Raw genomic sequence first — 22,320 nt, forward strand, 5'->3', positions numbered from 1 at the left:
ACATATGATCATGGAGCTCAACTAGTGTGACCATCAGCTTCTTGGTCACAACTTTAGCCAAAGCCTTTCTCCATCAGTTGCTCAGTTTGGCTAGGAGGCCAGCTCAAGGAAGAGTCCTAGTTGTTTCAAACTTCTTCCATTAAGGGTAATGCAGGCTACATGCTTCTGTGAACCTTCAATGGAGCAGAATGGCAGTTATTTTGACCTCAGGGCTTGGTTTTGCTCTGATATGCATTTTCAGCTGTTAGACCTTTTATTAAGATGTGATCGCCTTTCCAAATCAAACTCATTCAATTGAATTTGCCACAGGTTAACTCCACTCAAAGTGTAGCAACAAGCAATATGAATGCTCCTGAGCTAATTTTCAGCTGTCTCAGATAAGGGTTTGAATACTTATGCAATGGAATTATTTTTTTATTTTTAATAAATTTGCAAAGATGTTAAATAACTGTTTGTTTTTTGTGTGCATTGCATGATTGATGTGGAAAAATTATTTAAACCAGATAACATAAGGCAGCAACATAAAATTTGAAAAAAAAAAATGAGGCACTGTATAAGCACTATGAACTAATGCACATGTGCTAACTAACATGCTTCTTGAATATAATGTCATTTTTATTATCATCATGCCAAAAAATGAATCCACACTTATAAAGCTAATAAAAGGTTTAATCTTATTATAAAAATATGTAATTTGCTGAAGCAGTGGCACGGACGTTAATAACATCATATAATAGGCACAGAGCCTAAGGATAATGCACTTACGTTAAAAATAAAATGAATTACAGCGTGAATCGGCTACTGTGTAATGAATTATAAAGGGTGCTGCGAACAATGAACGGTTTAGTGTGATCTATAATGGCAGAACGAAAGAATGGTCAGTTCGTAGTTGACCGTGCCGGCTTTTCCCTGCAGACTTACACTCTGCTTTGGCACAAATCAAGCTGGTCGTCGGGTAACTGAAAGAGCGCAGGATGGCACCGATGGCCAAGCTTAAGTCCTCGTTGCTAGGATACAGCGTCACTGAGGCAAAGCGCAGATATGGCAAGCGCGGAGTCTCCTCTGGACCAATCTTGATGTGAGGGATCTGGGAGGAACAGACAAGAATAGAAGAATAGATTGTGGGATTGACCAACATGGGGTTTTTCAATGGCTGGTGCCAATATCCAAAGCAGTGGTTTTCAATCTTGGTCCTGGGGGACCAACAGCACTGCACATTTTGTCTCTCTTATTTAACACACCTGATTCAGAACATCAGCTGCTTAAGAAGGAGCGTCATTAACTAAACTGAGCAAGTCAGACAAGAGAGACAAACAATATATATATATATATATATATATATATATATATATATAGAGAGAGAGAGAGAGAGAGAGAGAGAGAGAGAGAGAATATTCTATTCACCAAAGAAACATGAAAAAAATATCAGGGAGCAATTTTTTTTCGAAAAAAAAAATGTTTTTTTGAGCAGCAAATCAGTATATTAGAATGATTTCTGAAGGATCATGTGAAACTGAAGACTGGAGTAATGATGCTAAAAATTTGCATCACAGAAATAAATGACATTTTAAAATAAATTTTAAATCCTAATATGATTTCACACTATTACAATTTTTTAGTGAATAAACACAGCTGTGTTGAGCATAATAGTCTTCTTTCAATAAATAAATAATTAAATAAATCTCTTACCAAACCCAAATTTTTATATGGTAATGTGAGATGCCAATCAAATAAATAAATAAATAAATCACCATGAAATGTAAATCTATGATTGTTAGAGTTAGGGTTAGGGTAAAGTAATCAATACTTTTATATACCAATGATCCATTATATTTATCAACAACAAAAAAAGAAAAATTAATTATGTTACAGACATTTTTTTTTTTTTATGTCAAATGAATCTTGTATCCATCAAACTCACTGTTTGGTTGCATTCCACAATAGGGTTGTACTAAGATTCAGATTTTCATAATCTCATATTTAAGATTTAAAAGTTCAGTTAACAACAACAGTCTTTTAAAAGTCTTTTAAATAAATAATATTAGAATGAATTCAGAAGGATCATATGAAACTGACGACTGGAGTAATGATGCTGAAAATTCAGCTTTGCATCACATTAATAAATTACATTTTAAAATAAATTAAAATAGAAAACAGTTGTTTTAAATTATAATAAGATTTAACACTATGACTATTTTTAATCAAATAAATGCAGCTGTGTTGAGCATAATGGTCTTCTTTCACAAAACAAAAAAACAAAAGACATAATTATAAATCTCTTATCGAACCCATATTTTTAAATGGTAATGGTGAGATGCCAATCAAATAAAATAAATAAATATGAATCTATGATTAAAGTAATCAATACTTGTATATACAAATGATCCATTATATTTATCAACAAAAAGGAAAGAAAATAAAGATATAAAAGGAAATAAATAAAGACAAAATGAATTGTGTTACAGACTATTTTTATGTCTGAACTTAAAAAGTCTTTTAAATTCCAATTGATTCTCATTTTGAATTGAGGAAGCAGGTGGAATGTTGAATTGCAATTTAAATTAAAATACAAAAGTTGATTTATAAAACTGCAATTTTTTTAAAGCAAAGTTGAACTAGACTTTAAAGTTTGAAATAAACTGAAATAAACTGTAAATGTATTTTTTATTTAGTCATATAACAATTTTTCTACAAATAAAAATTATTAAATTTTTTTTTTTTTTTTTTTGAGCAGCAAATCATCATATTAGAATGATAGGAATGATAGAATGAAGGATCATGTGAAACTGAAGACTGGAGTAATGATACTTTTTGCAAAAAGTCTTTTAAATTCCAATTGAATCTCATTTTGAATTGAGGAAACGGGCGGAATGTTTAATTACAATTTAAATGAAAAAAGTTGATTTAGCAAAGTTGAACCAGACTTTAAAGTTTAAAATAGACTTTTAATGTCGAATTAAAGACTTGTTTAAAAGTTAAGCAAATAGTTTAAAAAGTCTTGAGGCCTGCAAGATTTATAGGCATTACAGCTAGAAGGACAGAATGACTGATTTGATTTTTTTATTTAGTCATTTCCAGGTTTAAATTATAATGGAAATTTGCTGCTGACCACGCTGTGTATAAATATAATACAATTTAATAACAGTGAATTAGGTGTACACAAAATGACTGAAAATTAAATGCACATTCATTTTACGCAATATTAAATTGTTAATTGCCTGAGTGGGCACCAAAACGGCCAGATATCGGCCAATTAATCATCCTGGCTGATATATCATTCTATCTCTAACCATAAGGAAGGAGAGGAGAGAGAAATATGGGAAATTAGGTCAGAGGGGGAGATGCTTTTCAAGCAGCAAAGCAAAGGCACACAGGAAATAATGGCCTGTGGCTGAGGAGCAGTGTAAATTTATCATTTCAAGAAATGCTCTCACAGACACATACGCAAACGTGCTTCTCCTTTCATTCTCACCTCTTTTTCCCCACATATATGACTGACGGTGGATCCGGAAGCAGGACTAGAGGCGGGACCAATGACAGAGACCACTCCCTTTGGCAGGATCTGACACACTGAGAGAGGTAAAGATGTATTATTAGAAAGAGACAGATAAATAGAGGTACCATGAGAGAGAGAGTGATAGAGCAAGACAGTGACTGAATGAGAAAGGGACAGGGTAGAGAGAGAGGCAGACGTTGCAGTGGGCAGAGAAAAAGCCAACGTCTTGGACGCCGTCCAGTTCTGTGTCCTGTTCCTAGATGATATATCAAATTAGGAGTCAATGCAAAGCTCTTTTTGATTAATTACATCAATAAGCACAACACAGATTTATGCTCTGCCTACAGGAGATTGCTGCTCTAATTCTACACAAGAACGAGGGGGAGAGAGAGCACACAGGGTGTATATTTAGATGAAAAGATTTTTTTCTTGCTTGCTTTTGAACTGTGTTGCATTGAAATGTTCAGGGCACTGTGCATGTGTGACATGGGTATGTAATTCATTTAGCATCAAATGAGAATCTTTTATCCTGTTATATTCACACGACGTGTTATCACCCTATTTCAGTCCAATGGTTAAGGTGAACTTGAATTAAAAATGTACTATTTTTTTCTTTCTTTACCCGTGTTCTTGGCTTCATTGTGCACACTTCAGCAGTACATGTAATTCTAAAGAAAAAAATGTCTTTCATCAAAATGTAATAACTTTCTCTAATGAAAATAATGTTAAGTAACTGCCAAATAGCTTAAAATAAATCTTGTCAAAAGTTCATGTAAATGTGTTTACACTGACAGTATAATATAATGTAATATAATATATGTGACCCTGGACCACAAAACCATTCACAAAGGTCTATTTTTCGAAATTGAGATTTATACATCATCTGAAAGCTGAATAAGCTTTCCATTGATGTATGGTTTGTTAGGATAGGACAATATTTGACCGAGATTCAACTATTTGAAAATCTGAGGTTGCAAAAAAATCTAAATATTAAGAAAATCACCTTTACAGCTGTCCAAATGAAGTTCTTAGCAATGCATATTATTAATCAAAAATTAAGTTTTAATAAATTTGCGGTTAGAAATGTACAAAATATCTTCATGGAACATAATCTTTACTTAACATCCTAATGATTTTTGGCATTAAAAAAATTATCATTTTGACCCATACAATGTATTTTTGCCTATTGTTACAAATATTCTATATTATTAATATTATAATAATAAATGATATTATAATAAACAAATAGACTTAGATAAGAAAAAGATAAGATAAGAAAAGTTCATTTATTTCTGTAATTTAACTCAAGTTGTGAAACTCAGACTGAAGTAGTTTTAGTCTTTAGTTCTTTTAATTGTGATGATTTGGCTCACATTTAACAAAAACCCGCCAATTTACTTCTCAACAAATTAGAATATGTCGACATGCCAATAAGCTAAATAAACTCAAAACACCTGCAAAGGTTTCCTGAGCCTTCAAAATGGTCTCTCAGTTTGGTTCACTAGGCTACACAATCATGGGGAAGACTGCTGATCTTACAGTTGTCCAGAAGACAATCATTGACACCCTTCACAAGGAGGGTAAGCCACAAACATTCATTGCCAAAGAAGCTGGCTGTTCACAGAGTGCCGTATCCAAGCATGTTAACAGAAAGTTGAGTGGAAGGAGAAAGTGTGGAAGAAAAAGATGCACAACCAACTGAGAGAACCGCAGCCTTGAGGGGCTTGTCAAGCAAAATGGATTCAAGAATTTGGGTGAACTTCACAAGGAATAGACTGAGGCTGGGGTCAAGGCATCAAGAGCCACCACACACAGACGTGTCAAGGAATTTGGCTACAGTTGTCGTATTCCTCATGTTAAGCCACTCCTGAACCAGAAACAACGTCAGAGGTGTCTTACCTGGGCTAAGGAGAAGAAGAAATTAACTGTTGCCCAGTGGTCCATAGTCCTCTTTTCAGATGAGAGCAAGTTTGGGATTTCATTTGGAAACCAAGGTCCTAGAGTCTGGAGGAAGGGTGGAGAAGCTGATAGCCCAAGTTGCTTGAAGTCCAGTGTTAAGTTTCCACAGTCTGTGATGATTTGGGGTGCAATGTCATCTGCTGGTGTTGGTCCACTGTGTGTTTTGAAAACCAAAGTCACTGCACCCGTTTACCAAGAAATTTTAGAGCACTTCATTTTCCAGCAGGATTTGGCACCTGCCCACACTGCCAAAAGCACCAAAAGTTGGTTAAATGACCATGGTGTTGGTGTGCTTGACTGGCCAGCAAACTTACCAGTATTGTCAAGAGGAAAACGAGAAACAAAAGAACAACGAATGCAGAAGAGCTGAAGGCCACTGTCAAAGAAACCTGGGCTTCCATACCACCTCAGCAGTGCCACAGACTGATCACCTCCATGTCACGCCGAACTGAGGCAGTAATTAAAGCAAAAGTAGCCCCTACCAAGTATTGAGTACATATGCAGTAAATAAACACTTTCCAGAAGGCCACCAACTCACTAAAAATGTTTTTTTTTTTTTTATATTGGTCTTATGAAGTATTCTAATTTGTTGAGATTGGTGGGTTTTTGTTAAATGTGAGCCAAATTATCACAATTTAAAAAAAAACCAAAGACTTAAACTACTTCAGTCTGTGTGCATTGAATTTATTTAATACACGAGTTTCACAATTTGAGTTGAATTACTGAAATAAATTAACTTTTTCCACAACATTCTAATTTACTGAGATGCACCTGTAATATAATAACCTTGACTTTCAAATCAAAAAGCCTCCTCTAAACTCAATTCTATTATGAAAGGCCTACTTTTTTAATGAAGTCAAATAATTTTAATCAGAATTTAATTCTGGTTAACAAAAAAATATAATGTAATATAACAGCAAATAACAATACATTAGAAAAAGAAATGATCCATACTTGGATTTTAACCATGACTTTCTGTTCAGAAAGCATCCTCTAAAATGCCCAGTTTTAATTATTCAAATTCCAATGCATTGTTTTAGTCTCATTGTTTTTAGGTGCTTCATAACATCTTCATAAAATGTAATTCTGTTTATAATTTAGCAAAACATAGACTGCTGTTCAAACGTTTGGGATCAGTAAGATTTTTGATGTTGATTGTTTTTAAAGTCTCTTATGCTCACAAAGGCTGCATTTATGTGATCAAAATACAGAAAAAAAAACTGTAATATTGTGAAACATTATTACAATTTAAAATGATGGTTTTCTATTTTAATATACTTTAAAATGTATTTATTTGATGCAAAACTAAAAAAAATTTCAGCAGTCATTACTTCAGAAGTCCTTCAGCGTCACATGATCCTTCAGAAATCATTGTAATATGCTGATTTATTATCGATGTTGGAAACAGTTGTGCAGCTTAATATTTAGTTTGGAACCTGTGATATGCTTTTTTTTAGGATTCTTTGATGAATAAAATGTTAAAACGAACAGCATTTATTCAAAATACAAATTCTTTTTCTAACAACTGAAGTCTTTACTATCACTTTTTATCAATTTAACACATCCTTGCTAAATAAAAAAGTATTAATTTCTTTCAGAAAAAAAAAAAAAAAACTAACACCAAATTTGGAATGGTAGTGTATATTGTTACAAAAGATTTCTTTATTAAATAAATGCTGTTCTTTTTAACATTTTATTCATCAAAGAATGCTAAAAAACGTATCACAGTTTTAAAAAAAAATGTTTCCAACATTAATAATAAATCAGCATATTAGAATGATTTCTGGAGGATCATGTGACACTGAAAACTGGAGTAATGATGCTGAAAATTCAGCTTCCCATCACAGTAATAAATTCTATTTTAAAGTATAATGAAATAGAAAACAACTATTTAAATTGCAATAATATAATATTACAGTTTTATATTTACTGACAATACAAAAAGAAATTTGAGCTGCAGCCTTGTCTTTCCATTCACAAATCATCCTCTAAAATGTCCACTTTTCATCATCCAATCAAATTTGAATAAAATCCTGTTCCACTCTACAATTCGTTCTTGCTGGATTTTCATTCAAGTTGTTGAGGTTTCATTCAAAATTCTTGACATCAGAGAAGTAAAATTGTGAATGCTGTTTGATCTGAGTACCAGTGTGTGTGCGTGGAGTCGTTTTGTAGGACTCACTCGTGTCTGTAGTCTCGTATTGAGAGTCTCTCTGCAGCTCAAAGATGTCGACCTCCACACGGGCTCGTGCCGGGCCCTCCATCGCACTGTTGATGTTCTCTCGGGCCAGAGCCAATGCCAACCGCTCTCCACGTCCGCACGCTGACTGATCATCTAAAATAGCAGCTGAAGAGGAACAGAAAAAGCTCTGTTTTGTTCCTGCTCTGGCATTTAATTGAGTTTTCTGATGTTGACGATTGAAGTTGCGCTTGTTATTGCAAAAAGATGGAGTTACTCATCATGATTGAACAAAAACAAGTTTGTAGCGAATGTCGCATGTTGTGATGTTAACTGATTAGATTGCGCTATTGAGCGCATTTCCTTTGGAGGCTTGCCAGAGATTAATTGATGCTTTATTGTTCGCAATAATCAAGACGAACATGCCGATGCTTGAAGCAATCAGTCACATGCTGTGAAGCAACAGCCAAGTACAAGCCACTTTGAAAAAGCCTCCTGCTTGAATCCGATAATATTGCCTAATTCTGCCTGAACTCTGCTCTAAACGGATTCAAAACGGATTTTGATGAATCATGAAATAAATAAAGAAGCAAAACGATCCTAACATACATGTGTGAGATTATCGCTTTACGCTCTCTGTTTTGCGTAACAGGCGCCAAGTTAAAAAAAGATTAAGCATAGTAGGAGGTCAGTGCTTCAGAAGATGTGTTTAAAAATTAAATCAAGAACAAGCTTTGTAGTCACTACAAATGTGGGCTTCACGCTGATGCTTGTTGCCTTCATTACAAGAAAAACATTCGGGTTATCAGGAGACTCTACCAACCGATTTATTTATCCCCCCCAAAAAGTTTTCTTTTTCAAATATTCTCTGTAGATATAGCTGGAGGAACTGAGGCAGAATTTGACCTCTTAATGGGTAGAAAGTGGATTGGGTTAGTGCTGCAGTTGCATAGGTAAAGGCCAGCAGCACTATTACTAATACCCCTGACACAAAGTATTAACCTTTTCCAGCACTTTCTGTGCTACGGACATGAATGATACCTCAAATTGAGGAGAGATGTACTATTTTCACCAGGCGCGTGATAAAACAGGCAGGATGATACCGTAGTTTTAGATAGAGCCCTATGAAATGTGTTTTATTTATTCCAAATTCATTTTTTTCATTCAACTTTTTCTGGATTAAAGCCCTATGAATTTTTTTTTTCTCAAATTCAGGTTTATTTTACCAAATTCTGTGTTTCCATTAATTTCCTGGGTTCCATTTGAATGGTTTCATTGAATGTTAATAATCAAAAGCACCTCTAATTAATTGATTTTATTAAATATGTATTATTATTTTATTTATTTATCTATTTATTATTATTTTTTTTTAGAAATACTCAGTTTTTTTCTGGTAAATAAGTTCTGGTAAATATTCCTTAATATTTTGGGTTAGTTCACCCAAAAATGAAAATTAGCCCATTATTTACTCACCCTCCAGGCATCCTAGGAGTATATGACTTTATTCTTTCAGACGAATCCAATCAAAGTTATATTAAAAATTAACCTGGCACTTCCAGGCTCTATCATGGCAATAGGTGGGTGTTTCTCCTAATCAGTTCAATAAAGTGCATCCATCCATAATAAAGTGCCTCACACGGCTCCGGGGGGTGAATAAAGGCCTCCTGTAGTGAATTGATGCATTTTTGTAAGAAAAATATCCATGTTTTAAACTTAATAATCACTTTAATCTAGCTTGCTCCAATGGTTGTACATGGAAGCCGCTCTGTGTGGATGTGATTAAAGTGATTATTACAGTATGTTTAAAACATGGATATTTTTCTTATTTAAAAAAAAAAAACAGATCGATTCACTACAGGAGGCTTTTATTCACCCCCGCGGAGTCATGTGTGGTTTATTATGGATGAATGCACTTTATTGAACTTGTTTTGGACTAAAAAAGAGAAACACCCAACTATTACCATGATAGAGCCAGGATAATTTTTAATATAACTCCAATTGTCATATACACCTAGGATGCCTGGAGGGTTAGTGAATAATGGGCTAATTTTCATTTTTGAACTATCCTTTTTAAAAAATGGTTTAATATTAATTTTATTTATAATTTTAGTAGTACTACTATCATTACTGTCACAATTTCTTCAAGTTAAACCGAACCTTTTTTTGATGCATTGCTGTAAAGACCTTTATGTTTCTGCTTGTAAAACGTAAATGCTTCTTAAATGTAAGTATAAATAGTCCATATCGCGTTTTGATTAAAGTGTACTGACCTACTTTTGATTTACTCATCCAAACTTTGGCAAATTCTGTAACATTCTGCATTATGCAGTAAATTCCATTTTAATGACTGGATTCTGAATTTCGCGGAAATCATAGGGTGCAAGTTTTGACATGGACAAGTAAAGCAATCACCTAGAAACTGAGAGATAATACAAATATGCATTTTTGTGTGTTGTCTAACAGGAAGTGGTGTCCTCTTACCCATCCTGACAGCTGCAAGAGCGGGCGTCTGGCTGTGAGAGGACGGGGCCATGGTCAGCAGAAGCAACAGCAGGAGGAGGAAGAGGAGGTGAATCGACAGCAGCAGCGCTGGCAGAGCCGGCATCTTCCACTGCTCCTCATGGAGAAAGGTCGTCTGGCTGCCTGCACCGCCACCTGGAGGGCAGGTACAAAACTATGCATGAGAAACCATCCACTGACAGAGAAAATTAACAAAGAAACTAGAAAATTTTGTCTGATAAAAAATAAGCAGATGATCATTTTCATGTTACGGCCAGTAACCAATGAATGGCTGATATTAAATGTGTAAGTTTTGCCTAAATACATACTATTTTGGCTAAATAAAAATCAACCACAAAGTACAAAAAATATAAAACTATCATGTTAAATGCTACCAGTAAATTTAGACATCACAACATTATAAATATATAAAATGAAAAATTAGATTTTTTTTTAAAGATTGCATTGATGCTTTTTAACAAGACAGAAAAAAGGGACAGTAAATCAGTATTTTTTAATAGTTTTTTGATATGATACAGGGATTGTTCACCCAAAAAACCCTCAGGCCATCCAAGATGTAGTAGTAAGTAAAATACAGCAAATTTTCATTTTTGGGTGATCTATCCCTTTAACAGAGAAGATGAAGCAAGATGAGATCAGACAAAAGCATTTCTCACACTCTAATGATTGCACCAGGTTGAAAAATAATATTAAAAATAAGTATATATTACAGTTTGGGATCAGTAAGGTTTTTACTGTTTTTAAAGACGTTTTATACTCATCAAGGTTGCATTTATTTGATCAAAAATACAGAAAAACAGTAATATTATAAATTATAAATTATAAAATAACAGTTTTCTATTTGAATATGTTTTAAAATGTAATTTATTCCTGTGATACAAATCATAATTACTCCAGTCTTCAGTGTCACTTGATCCTTCAGAAGTCATTTTAATATGTTGATTTATTATCAATGTTGGAAACTGTTGTGCTGAATAGAAAACAGTTATTTAAAACTGCTATAATATTTCACAATATTATTTTTTTTCTATATTTTGAGCAAATAAATGCAGTCTTGGTGAGCATAAGAGACTTATTTAAAAACGATATAAATCTGACTCATACAAAACTTTTGAACAGCAGTATGGATTAAGGATTAACTATAGATGAGTGTTAGATGACAGCAAAAGTAATTTAAATGTAAAAACAGGGGAAGTGAGCATGCATAATTACATATATCCAGTACTGGCTGACAAACAGCCAATACAGACTTGTGCATTCCAAAAACAAACATATGGCATGCTGACATATGCGTTTTTTTGTATGTGTGTGTTAAATGCCTGGATGACTGACTACATTATCCAAAATGTGCCGTATGCATTTGAATAAAATTAGATTAAAAAACACAACACAACATATTGATATCAAATAACAACCTAGATAACTAGATGCTAGAAGTCGAAATAAACATGGAAAATAAACTTTTTTACATTATTCAATGCAAACATGCAACATAGTGAAAACAATGCTTCAAGGTACAGTTTTGAATAATGCATACTATTAGAAAAAATATTCAGCATACAGTATATAATGCACAACTTGCAGTATGCTATTATTCCATTCCAAACATAGTCCTTGATTTTGTTTAACTTGGCTGTTGTCCACACCACTCTGTCCATGTGTTGCATCACCCACTTAAGCTATTAAAGGCTTCCTCGTTGACCGTTTTGGTTCACAAACAGCACAAACATGCCACTTTTAAACATAATACGCCTGTTTTTTCTATTTCCCCCCTTACTAACACACACGCACAACACAGGTATATATTTCCATCCACACATTGAAAAAGGAGATTCATGCGCAAGGAGCCTGTTACTTGTCCCAGTGCTGTAATACGAGCCGTACACAAGATGCTTGGGATATGATGTGATAAAATATTCAGGACCATTGCAAGAGTGTACAGTGCTGTTTATTAGCACCTGAAAACATATTTACAGCAGTTGCAGTGACCGGCTGAGGTTGTTAACTGGAAACCGAAAAACACATTTTAAAACCATGATGGATGATTCAAAACGGTCATTTTGACAGATAAAATAACATCTGGTATATTGTGTTTCTATACTTAACATATAGTTTACTGAGGAATAACATAAGCTTACTATAAATGGTTTTTCAAAACTTTTCAGGCATAAAAATGAGCACAGGTCTTTCAAATCAAATGTTTTCAGGTCACTGTAGACCTAAACAGGACTGATATAGGCCTAAATTATTGCTGCTAGTGCATGAATAACGCACCATGTGCAATAGGTTACTTCACATATGCTGCTCACAGATAAAGCAATCTCAGAAGAGGTGCACGTGTGGAAAAAATGAGCATGTATACGAGCAAAACAATAAACGAATTACCAAGGAATTCAAAAATGTACAAAAATAGACCATGACAGAAATTTTACAACCCGGTCCGTCAAAGTGACGTATAATGATTATTTGTAGCGCAACCTCGGCACAGGCCGCATGCTGCGATATAAAACAATTCACCACAAGAAAACCCACAACAGAATACAGAGAAGCCGAGAGAATTGAATGCAGCCAGAAGAAACAGACTCCGAAATGGCTTTGGGAGACAAAGAGGAGAGCGAGAAAGATTGAACGCTTGACGAATGCAGCATAATAGAGCCAAAAAGACTCCGGTCTGCTGTGTGTGTGTGTGTGTGTGTGTGCGTGCATGGGCCGCACAAAACAGAGACACAAGTCAACCTAAAGATCAAGAGCCTCATCCCTAAAGCCGCCGTCAATCCTGGGCTGCCTGTGTTTGAGTTTGTCAACAGCTTGATTTGTATTGGCCTTCCCCAGCTCCATGAAGTAAATGTTTATCTTTCCTGCCAATAAGGCCCTTTGAATGCATTCAAATTGAAGTCTGAATGGAACCAAAATGAAGTGAGCGAACCAAAAAGGGAGGAGAGGACAGAAGAAAGACAGCCGGGATGAGATAGTGCGTGACAGAAAGCAGAAATAGCGTGGAGAGAAAGATGAAAGTAAACCGAAGGAGATAGCGAGAGGGGAGAGGGTAGGAAGAAAAAGAAAGTATTAACACACACAAGTAAACACCACATGAGGCGACAGCATGCTGAATGGGCAGAAATTCAAGCTGGGCTCTTTCAGTTATTTAACTGTTAGCTTTCCCGTACGCCAGCATTGAATTTAACAGTCAATGTAATTGCCTGCAGGCTCGCCTAATCAATGGAGCTCTGCTTTCACTCTCTGTAACAATATATAATGTGCTTAACACATCCTAAGACTGATGCACGAACATTCACACCTTGTTAACCTTTACAAATCTCGACAATGACCAACCATCTTCTTGGCTTGGGTTCCAGAAGTTGTTTCACTTATGAATTAATTCAGTACTTATGAAGTATCACACAAGCTGTTGTACAGTACAAATGTTGTACATGCTTTTTGATGCAGGCCGTTAAACACAGAGGCTTAAAGGGATAGTTCACCCAAAAATGAAAATTTGATGTTTATCTGCTTACCCCCAGGGCATCCAAGATATAGGTGACTTTGTTTCTTTAGTAGAACACAAACGAAGATTTTTAACTCAAACCGTTGCAGTCTGTCAGTCATATAATGCCAGTCAATGGTTAACAATCTTTAAGAGTAAAAAAAAACATACACAGACAAAACCAAATTAAACCCAGCGGCTCGATACATTGAGGTCTTAAGACACAAAACGACCGGTTTGTGCAAAAAAACTGAAGCGTATTTATATCATTATTTGTATTTCGGTTCAAAAAGGTAGGGTAGGGCGAAAAACGCCATCTCATTTTCTTTTTTAACTTTCGAAATCATCCGAGATCAGTGTTTTACCTTTATTAGTAAAGCCTGTTTGACATTGTTTGCGGTGTTAATTTCATTAAAGAATAATTTTTGTCAATTACATTTTTCACAGACGAAAACGAGACGATAACGAAACTAAAACCTGTTTTGAATGACAAAAACTATGACAAAAATCTATTGACATTTTAGCCAATGAATTAAAACCAGACAAAAATGTTAGGGAGGGACAATTTGGGAAGAGATTCATTCAGAACAAAGCTTTGTGGTTAGGAGATTAGATGCTTACATTTGCTGCACGTCTCGTAAAACATTAACAAATGTCAGTATCTGTGAGTAAGAGAAGATAAACTGGATATATGGAAAAATGTGATGATGAAAAAGAGAACTCAATTCGGTCCAGTTTTCTGATCACAGACACCAAAGTAGCACGTCTCGCACAGTGCATGAGTACTCTTTCACATCTTACGAATGGACAAATGACGTGTAAACACACTCGGTTATGTCTTAAGTGAGCGTAAACAGTTGGGAGAATATCAGACGTGTATCAGCACATTCTATCCGTGCATTCAGTTTTAAAGGGACAGCAGCCTAATTTAGTTGCTATTGTCTGTGGCACTGATGTTAATCAAGCAACAAAAGAAAGACTCACTACTCTTGACTGAATCACTTTAGTAGTCCTAATAAAGACCCTAATAAAGATTAATCTAAATTTATTTATATAAATAAATATGTCTGCTTGAAAGAGTGAAGAATGTGGTAAAAGTTGTTATAAAGATAAATAATTAGGCTATATAACCATTTGTATTTCATTAAAAAGAAGATCATGTTATTGTTTCTTTATGAGAAGGTTTCATTTGATTTTAATATAAAGGCATGCCGCGTTTCACAGCAGTTAAATCTGTGTCTATCATAATAAAACTTTAATATCAAACCTATACAATGAATTTGGTCATTTTAGAGAATAAATGCATTACACTGTAACTAAATCCATTAGATTTTAGCTGACTAAAATCCAATATTTAGTTCACTAAAACTACAACAATTCGGATGACTAAAATATGACTAAAACTAAATGGCATTTAGTGAAAAGACTATAACTAAGACTAAATCAAAAATTAACACTGATTCTTTGCATGTTTGCTTTCTTTGCAAGTCTAGCTAGAGCAAGATGAGTATTTGTGGTTATATCATTTATATATATATTTTAAATGGCAGATCGTTTCGTTTGATAAGACCCTCATCTTTGGACTGAAATTTGGACTTACAACTCATCGGCTCCCACTGAAGTCCACAATATAGAGAAAAATCCTAGAATGTTTTTCTCAAAAAACTATTTATTTTTGACTGAAGAAAGACATGAATATCTTGGATGACATGGGGGTGAGTAAATTATCAGAAAAATTGTATTCCGGAAGTGAACTAATCCTTTACAGACATGCAACACTGAGAGAATGTGAAGGAAGCTCTGAATGCTTTAGTGATATTTGTGGGTTTTGCTTTGTTATCAGTGTATTGTCTAATAACAAAAGACAGCTATTGTCTTTTATACTTTAACAATTAAACATCCCATTTTACCTTACTGTAAAAAATCAATGGAAAAATGGTAACAAATTGGTGGATCTCACTATAGCATTACATTTATGCTTTTTTAATAACCGTAGAGCTCATATCAAATCTCCATGACATTTGAATGCCATTTCTGCTTCAGAAACCCATCAGGTACAATGTACATACAGAAGCAGATCCTGTTCTCAGATGGGTGTAAGACAAATGCGAAACATCAGGCCAGTGATAAAGCATAAGCAATTCCATACATCTTCTATTCTTGACCTTAAAGAAAGTCGTTTTAGTGCCGCCTCTAGATGCTTTGTTGAAAATTAAGAAGAACGAAAGGCTCCGACCTTGCTGGGCTTTTGATCGAAGGCAAAGATAGCACTTAAGACTGTGCTTTTAAGGCTTTTGGGAGTCTAAGTACCAAGAGGCTCAAACAAAATAAAACTACAGAAATTGTCAGGTATTGAAGAAGACAGGTTTTGGACTAGAACCGCGGAAAATATTCCAGGCAGACACTGCTCCCATGCTGTCAAATCCAATATCCTGATTCTCACATTACACCTCAAACGCTGTCCTGCGGTTTCATTCAGATTTACTTTGGAACAGCCACTCCAAGCCAACTGGCTGTGATCCTTCTCCACAGGCTGTTAGAAGAAGAAAAAAATGTTAAAACATTGTTCCTAATATGCCTGTCACCCTGACTGTAATGCGTCTCTGTGTTCGGGACATTAACGCGGCTCATCCTGTGAGGTTGAGGCAAATAAAAAGGTTTGTTTGCCTCAGAGGCAGCGGTGGCATGGCATCCGTGCTGCCTCGGATACTATAATGAAGGGATAATCCTCTCATTTAGCCACAGACAGGGGATATATTTCGCTCTCTTTTTGTGATGGGTGAGGTGTGTGTGTGTGTATAACGGTGCATAACGCAGCAGCAGAATAAACATTAAAACACTAGCAAGATGAAGGGGTAACTGAGAAGAACAGCTTGGGTTGATTGGATGTGTGACAGAAATAGACAGAAACACAGTGTCAACTGGACAGAAGGGCTGGTGGCTTGTTGAACGAAAGGGATGATATAAAAATATAAGCCTGATGCATCTTCAAAAAGGCAAACCATTAAAGCAGTCCATACGACTTGCACGCTATATGCCAAGTCTTCAGAAGCCATATGAAGCTCATGTGAGGAACAGAATTTTTGCAAATCAGATGAACCATATTTTGACCAAAAACCGTCAGCTGCAAAAAATAAATAAATAACCACTATTTTTTCACAATCCCACAAATTTGTTGGTTTTTCCAGCATCTTTTCTATATTTAAACCCTTTCCATCAATGACTATATGATTTTGAGATCCATCTTTTCACACTGAGAACAACTGAGGGACTTACATGCAACTATTGCAAAAAGTTCAAACGCTCACCAATGCTCCAAAAAGAAAAGATGATGCATTAAGAGCCTGGAGGTGAAACTGGAGGTTTAACTTATTTTGTCCTCTGAGAAACATGTAAGTATGTTCTGTAGCTTCTGAAGGGCAGTGCTAAATGAAAAAAACATGATATTTAAGTCAAAAAAAAAGTGTACACATTTCATAAGTTTACACCCCTGGCTCTTAATGCACTATTATTTTCTCCTGTCAACTATATGTAAATGTATTTTATGTGAAATATCTTATTCATGTCAGTACTAAATAAAAAAATAACATACGTTTTGTATGATCGTGCTTATTTTGGTAAAATAATTAATATTTTGCAGATACTGCAAAGTGTACAGTGGTGTGAAACAGTGTTGGCCCTCTTCCTGACTTTTTATTTTTTTGCATATTTGTCACACTTTAATGTTTCAGATCATCAAACAAATGTAAATATTAATCAAAGATAACACAAGTAAACACAACATGCAGCTTTTGAATGAAGTTTTTTATTATGAAGGGAAAACAAATCCAAACCCACATGGCCCTGTGTGAAAAAGTGTTTGCCCCTTAAACTTAATTGGTTGGGCCATCCTTAGCAGCAACAACTGCAATCAAGCCTTCACGATAACATGCAATGAGTCTGGTACAGCGCTGTGCAGGAATTTTGGCCCACTCATCTTGGCAGAACTGTTTTAATTCAGCCACATTGGAGGGTTTTCGAGTATGAACCTCTTTTTTAAGGTCATGCCACAGCATCTCAATAGGATTCAGGCCAGGACTTTGACTAGGCCAGTCCAAAGTCTTCATTTTGTTTTTCTTCAGCCATTCAGAGGTGGATTTGCTGGTGTGTTTTGGAGTATTGTCCTGTTGCAGAACCAAGTTTGCATCAGCTTGAGTTCACAAACAGATGGCCGGACATTGTCCTTCAGGATTTTTTTGTAGACAGCAGAATTCATGGTTCCATTTATCACAGCAAGTCTTCCAGGTCCAGAAGCAGCAAAACATCCCCAGACCATCACACTACCACCACCATATTTTACTGTTGGTATGACGTTCTTTTTCTGAAATGCTGTGTTACTTTTACGCCAGATGAAATGGGACACACACCTTCCAAATGTTCAACTTTTGTCTCGTCAGTCCACAGAGTATTTTCCCAAAAGTCTTGGGGATCATCAAGATGTTTTCTTACAAAACTGAGACGAGCTGTTATGTTCTTTTTGCTCAGTAGTGGTTTTCGTCTCGGAACTCTGCCATGCAGGCCATTTCTGCCCAGTCTCTTTCTTATGGTGGAGTCATGAACACTGACCTTAACTGAGGCAAGAGAGGCCTGCAGTTCTTTAGAAGTTGTTGTGGGGTCTTTTGTGACCTCTTGGATGAGTCGTCTGTGCGCTCTTGGGGTAATTTTGGTCGGCCGGACACTCCTGGGAAGGTTCACCACGGTTCCATGTTTTCGCCATTTGTGGATAATTGCTCTCCCTGTGGTTCGCTGGAGTCCCAAAGCTTTAGAAATGGCGTTTAACCTTTTTCAGACTGATAGATCTCAATTACTTTTTCTCATTTGTTCCTGAATTTCTTTAGATTAAAAAATGATGTGTAGCTTTTGAGGATCTTTTGGTCTACTTCACTTTGTCAGGCAGGTCCTATTTAAGTGATTTCTTGATTGCGAACAGTTTGGCAGTAATCAGGCCTGGGTGTGGCTACAGAAACTGAACTCAGGTGTGATAAACCAGAGTTATGTTTTAACGGGAGGGGGGCAAACACTTTTTCACACAGGGCCATGTGGGTTTTTTTTTACCTTCTTTAAAAAAACCTTCATTTAAAAAATGTATGTTGTGTTTACTTGTGTTATCTTTGATTAATATTTCAATTTGTTTAATGATCTGAAACATTAAAGTGTGACAAACATGGAAAAAAATTAAAAAAAACAGGAAGGGGGCCAACACTTTATCACACCACTGTATGTACAACTTTGACCACAACTGTATGTACATTTATTTACTTACCTAGAGTGCATTGATTTGATATGGAAAAACAGTAATATTGTGAAATATTATTACAATTTAAAATAACTGTTTTATACCATAATATATTCTACAGTGTAATTTATTCACATGATCCTTTAGAAATTATTTTAATGTGCTTAAATCATTGTTATTATCAATGCTGAAAACAGTTGTACTGCTTAACATTTTTGTAAAACTAATACATTCTATTACAGTAAAATGCTGATTTGGCCTTCATGCACAGATTTCAGTGAAAATAAAATAAAACTGAGGATCTTGTCAAGAAGAGACATCAAGAAACAATTAGGATGATAAGAGGAATAAGTAAAAGAATAAGTTTTTCATTGACCTCAAGAGAGAGATTTAGACCCTGCTCATGTTTCAGCAGAGGTTTGCAGTCTGTGCAGACAGGGTGTGCGTCTTATTTAGTCAGTGCCTCAGGCTTGAGCTCGTGACCATCATCTCGGGTTGTGAAAGGAGCCATCATCTGTCCCAACACAAAATGACAGTGACTTCACCCTACTTCTTCATTCTCAAGCACTGTTTCTCCCCAGACCCTTTCCTCGTCACCTTCGCAAATTGTCGGCCCACGGCTACACATGCCATGCACTCCGCCACAAACAAACCCCCTCCAGATGCTAAAAATAAACACCCATGCGGATAACTAACTGTCCTCTGTTACAGAGGAGCCAATATTAACTGGCCATTTTTATCCTGTATGCATATTATCTTAAAGATGAACACTGCGCCACAGCTCTAACAACTTTCAAAATGTAATGGCATTTCAACACTACATACCTCTTCAACAGCAAAACCATTAAATAAGCAGGTGCAACCAATCTGGCATTTTCAACTTAATTTATTTTGGATTATTATATGACCTGCAGAATCTTGGAGGAAGCAGCAATGAGTATAAAGTAATGAGTGCATTTGAATGCACAACAAAACACTGGTGACAGAGCAATATTTTAAATGGATAGGGTTTACAAGCAAATTCTGTATAAAACTCTGGGCAGACTGTGTGCTGATATGATCAGTGCTAAAGAGGGCAGACATTACCTAATGCTAGATTTATTAAGCGTAATGTAGGATGCATAAGAATATTCAAAATAATACTGAGTGCAATTAAAGCCTCTTTAAAACAAGTCAGTTCAATTGGCGTCCATATTTGTAAAAGAGCTGTTTCTGGTCATGCAAGTACAGCACCTACAGTATCTGCTAGGCTGAAATCTACGTAACTTTGTCAATCAAACTGGTTCAGATAATACAAGTGTATTCAAGAGAAAACAAATAGGTGATTTGCTCTTTTAACTACACAGCAGGACTATAACTCCTATATATGTCTGATTAGACCGTCCCAACAATATATAGTGTCTGAACAACTGAAACCACATACTGCAGTGAACACCAACTAATTGACTTTCCAATCAGTAAACAACTATGTGGTCTAAAATGGACTAATGTTCTTCCAAAACATTTGATTCCCCTTTAAACGTCTCTAAAAATTCAGACATCATTCTGACACAATTTCCACCATTTTTCTGTAATTTTCTTCATGTCCTGACAATAAGTGAATTACAAAATCATAGTTGCATGAAAGAAAAAAAAAGAAAAAAAAGGAGAAAGAATAGGGTGAGCATGAGGGCAAGAGGAACATTTCAGAACAACAGTATTCAAGGATTTGCGAAGACAAGGAACAGACAGCATAAAGCACTTGAGGCCGAGATGCTGTGTTCAACATTGTTGTTGTCATACCATTTTATGAGCTGTTCAACATTAAATATTTACATTCAGAGGCAATTAGTGGTTCTGGGAACGACAACCACCGGGGTGCCAAGGACATCCTTTTCTTTTAATTAACTTTCCCTCAGGAAAATAACGGGATGTTTCAACCCCGCTATCATAAATGATGACATGATTAGACAATATAGCTCATCTCTGATAGCACTGAAAGCATTTATGGATAGCATTAAAGCATGTCCGACTTGTTATTTTGCGCCTTTATTTCTAGAAAACTCTCCTCGGGCTAGCTTCTCCTCTCGAACAATTAATAATCCCTAAGGTGGACGGATGATTAAAAATTCGAAGCGGGAGCCCCCGTTTCAAGTTTTTAAATGAGCGGCCTCCCTCATTTGAGCAAAGTCAGGAGGAGGCTGATGGGACTAAATTTAGCAGAGGAGGCGAGAAAGAAAAGCATTCAACCTCCCACCTAGCAATAATGTCCTCCCTTTGCGTCCTGTGAGGATTCAATTTGCCAAAACAGTCAAATATTGCTGCAAAATGCCAGCTGCGCATTTAATCATTGTTGCTGCAATTATGACACACAAGTGTCCTTTAAAGTCAAGCTCTGGAGTCATCCGTAAAACACAAAATAGATAAAGATCGTTTCCCTTTCTCTTCCTGTTATTGAAACAGGCAATTTTTTTACAACTGCAATCGACCCTACACGGCTTGCAATTAATGTTGTTGAACCTGTAGTTAGGCAAATATATGGCCATTATCAGAGTGATACAGTACATTAATCGGGAGAGAAAACAGATAAAATGTAATTACATTCATGAATTTGGCAGGCACTTATATCCAAATCGACTTACTCTGCATTCAAAGCACGCATTTTATCAGTTTCTTTGAGAATTAAACCCATGGATTTGGCGTTGCATGCGGCATGCACTACTGTTTGAGCTATAGGAACACACTCGCACACACTCCAGAAGCAAACCTGCTGACAAGGCAGCAACACAACACATTAAATTGAAAATTAGAAAAGAAATGGAAAGAGTGGATAAGACTCATCTAGTAATAGACCTATATATGGCCAGGTCCATTTCTAGGCCAATATTTAGGCATTTTGACATCATTGCCATTGGCTGAATATCAGAAGTGAAACTTCCCCCATGTGTCAGCAATATGTCTTGTTAATAGACAATCATCCACAAAAAGATGGATCCTTATAGAGCAGGTCATATAGTTTTTCAGGGTAAATAGTCTGCAAAGTTGTTATTTAAAAAAGTGCATGATAAATAAAGATATTAGGCGCGTTTCCATTACAGAATTGCACAAAACTTTGGTGATACTTTATAAGTGTCGATTAATAAGTATTGCGAAATGACAGCGTTTCCATTAACCCATGTTATGCGACTAAAGCGTCATTTTTTTCCTCTTGCGATAATCAGAATCAGAAAGAGCTTTATTGGAAAAAAAATCATGGCAACAGATTTTTGTGGGACTTTGGCTATATTTAATAGAATGTGACCTGTAAAAGCGAGAAAGCCGTTTCCATTGCTGTTTTGCGAAATATTACTTTTGAAAAACCACGTCTCTGAACACACGCTGTAAGTACCCTGTTGAAAAAAACAGCATATGCTGGCTAGGTATGTTTT

The 22,320-nt window shown here is 35.6% G+C and overlaps 1 protein-coding gene across 3 annotated transcripts in view; it reads right to left on the reverse strand.

Moving 5' to 3' along the window:
- LOC141289272 (glutamate receptor ionotropic, kainate 5) overlaps positions 1 to 22,320 on the reverse strand; it is a 134,539-nt gene that overhangs the window by 49,248 nt on the left and 62,971 nt on the right. For all 3 annotated transcript variants that reach the window (XM_073821397.1, XM_073821398.1, XM_073821396.1), the window contains exons 4-7: positions 10,116 to 10,289; positions 7,638 to 7,802; positions 3,473 to 3,570; positions 922 to 1,087 (exon numbers count right to left, since the gene is read on the reverse strand). In XM_073821397.1, the coding sequence (XP_073677498.1) occupies positions 922 to 1,087; positions 3,473 to 3,570; positions 7,638 to 7,802; positions 10,116 to 10,239 (553 nt within the window). In that variant the 5' untranslated portion in view covers positions 10,240 to 10,289. The remainder of the gene's footprint in view (positions 1 to 921; positions 1,088 to 3,472; positions 3,571 to 7,637; positions 7,803 to 10,115; positions 10,290 to 22,320) is intronic.

The sequence above is a fragment of the Garra rufa genome, chromosome 17 (assembly GCF_049309525.1).
Source record: "Garra rufa chromosome 17, GarRuf1.0, whole genome shotgun sequence".
Taxonomy (NCBI): Eukaryota; Metazoa; Chordata; class Actinopteri; order Cypriniformes; family Cyprinidae; genus Garra; species Garra rufa.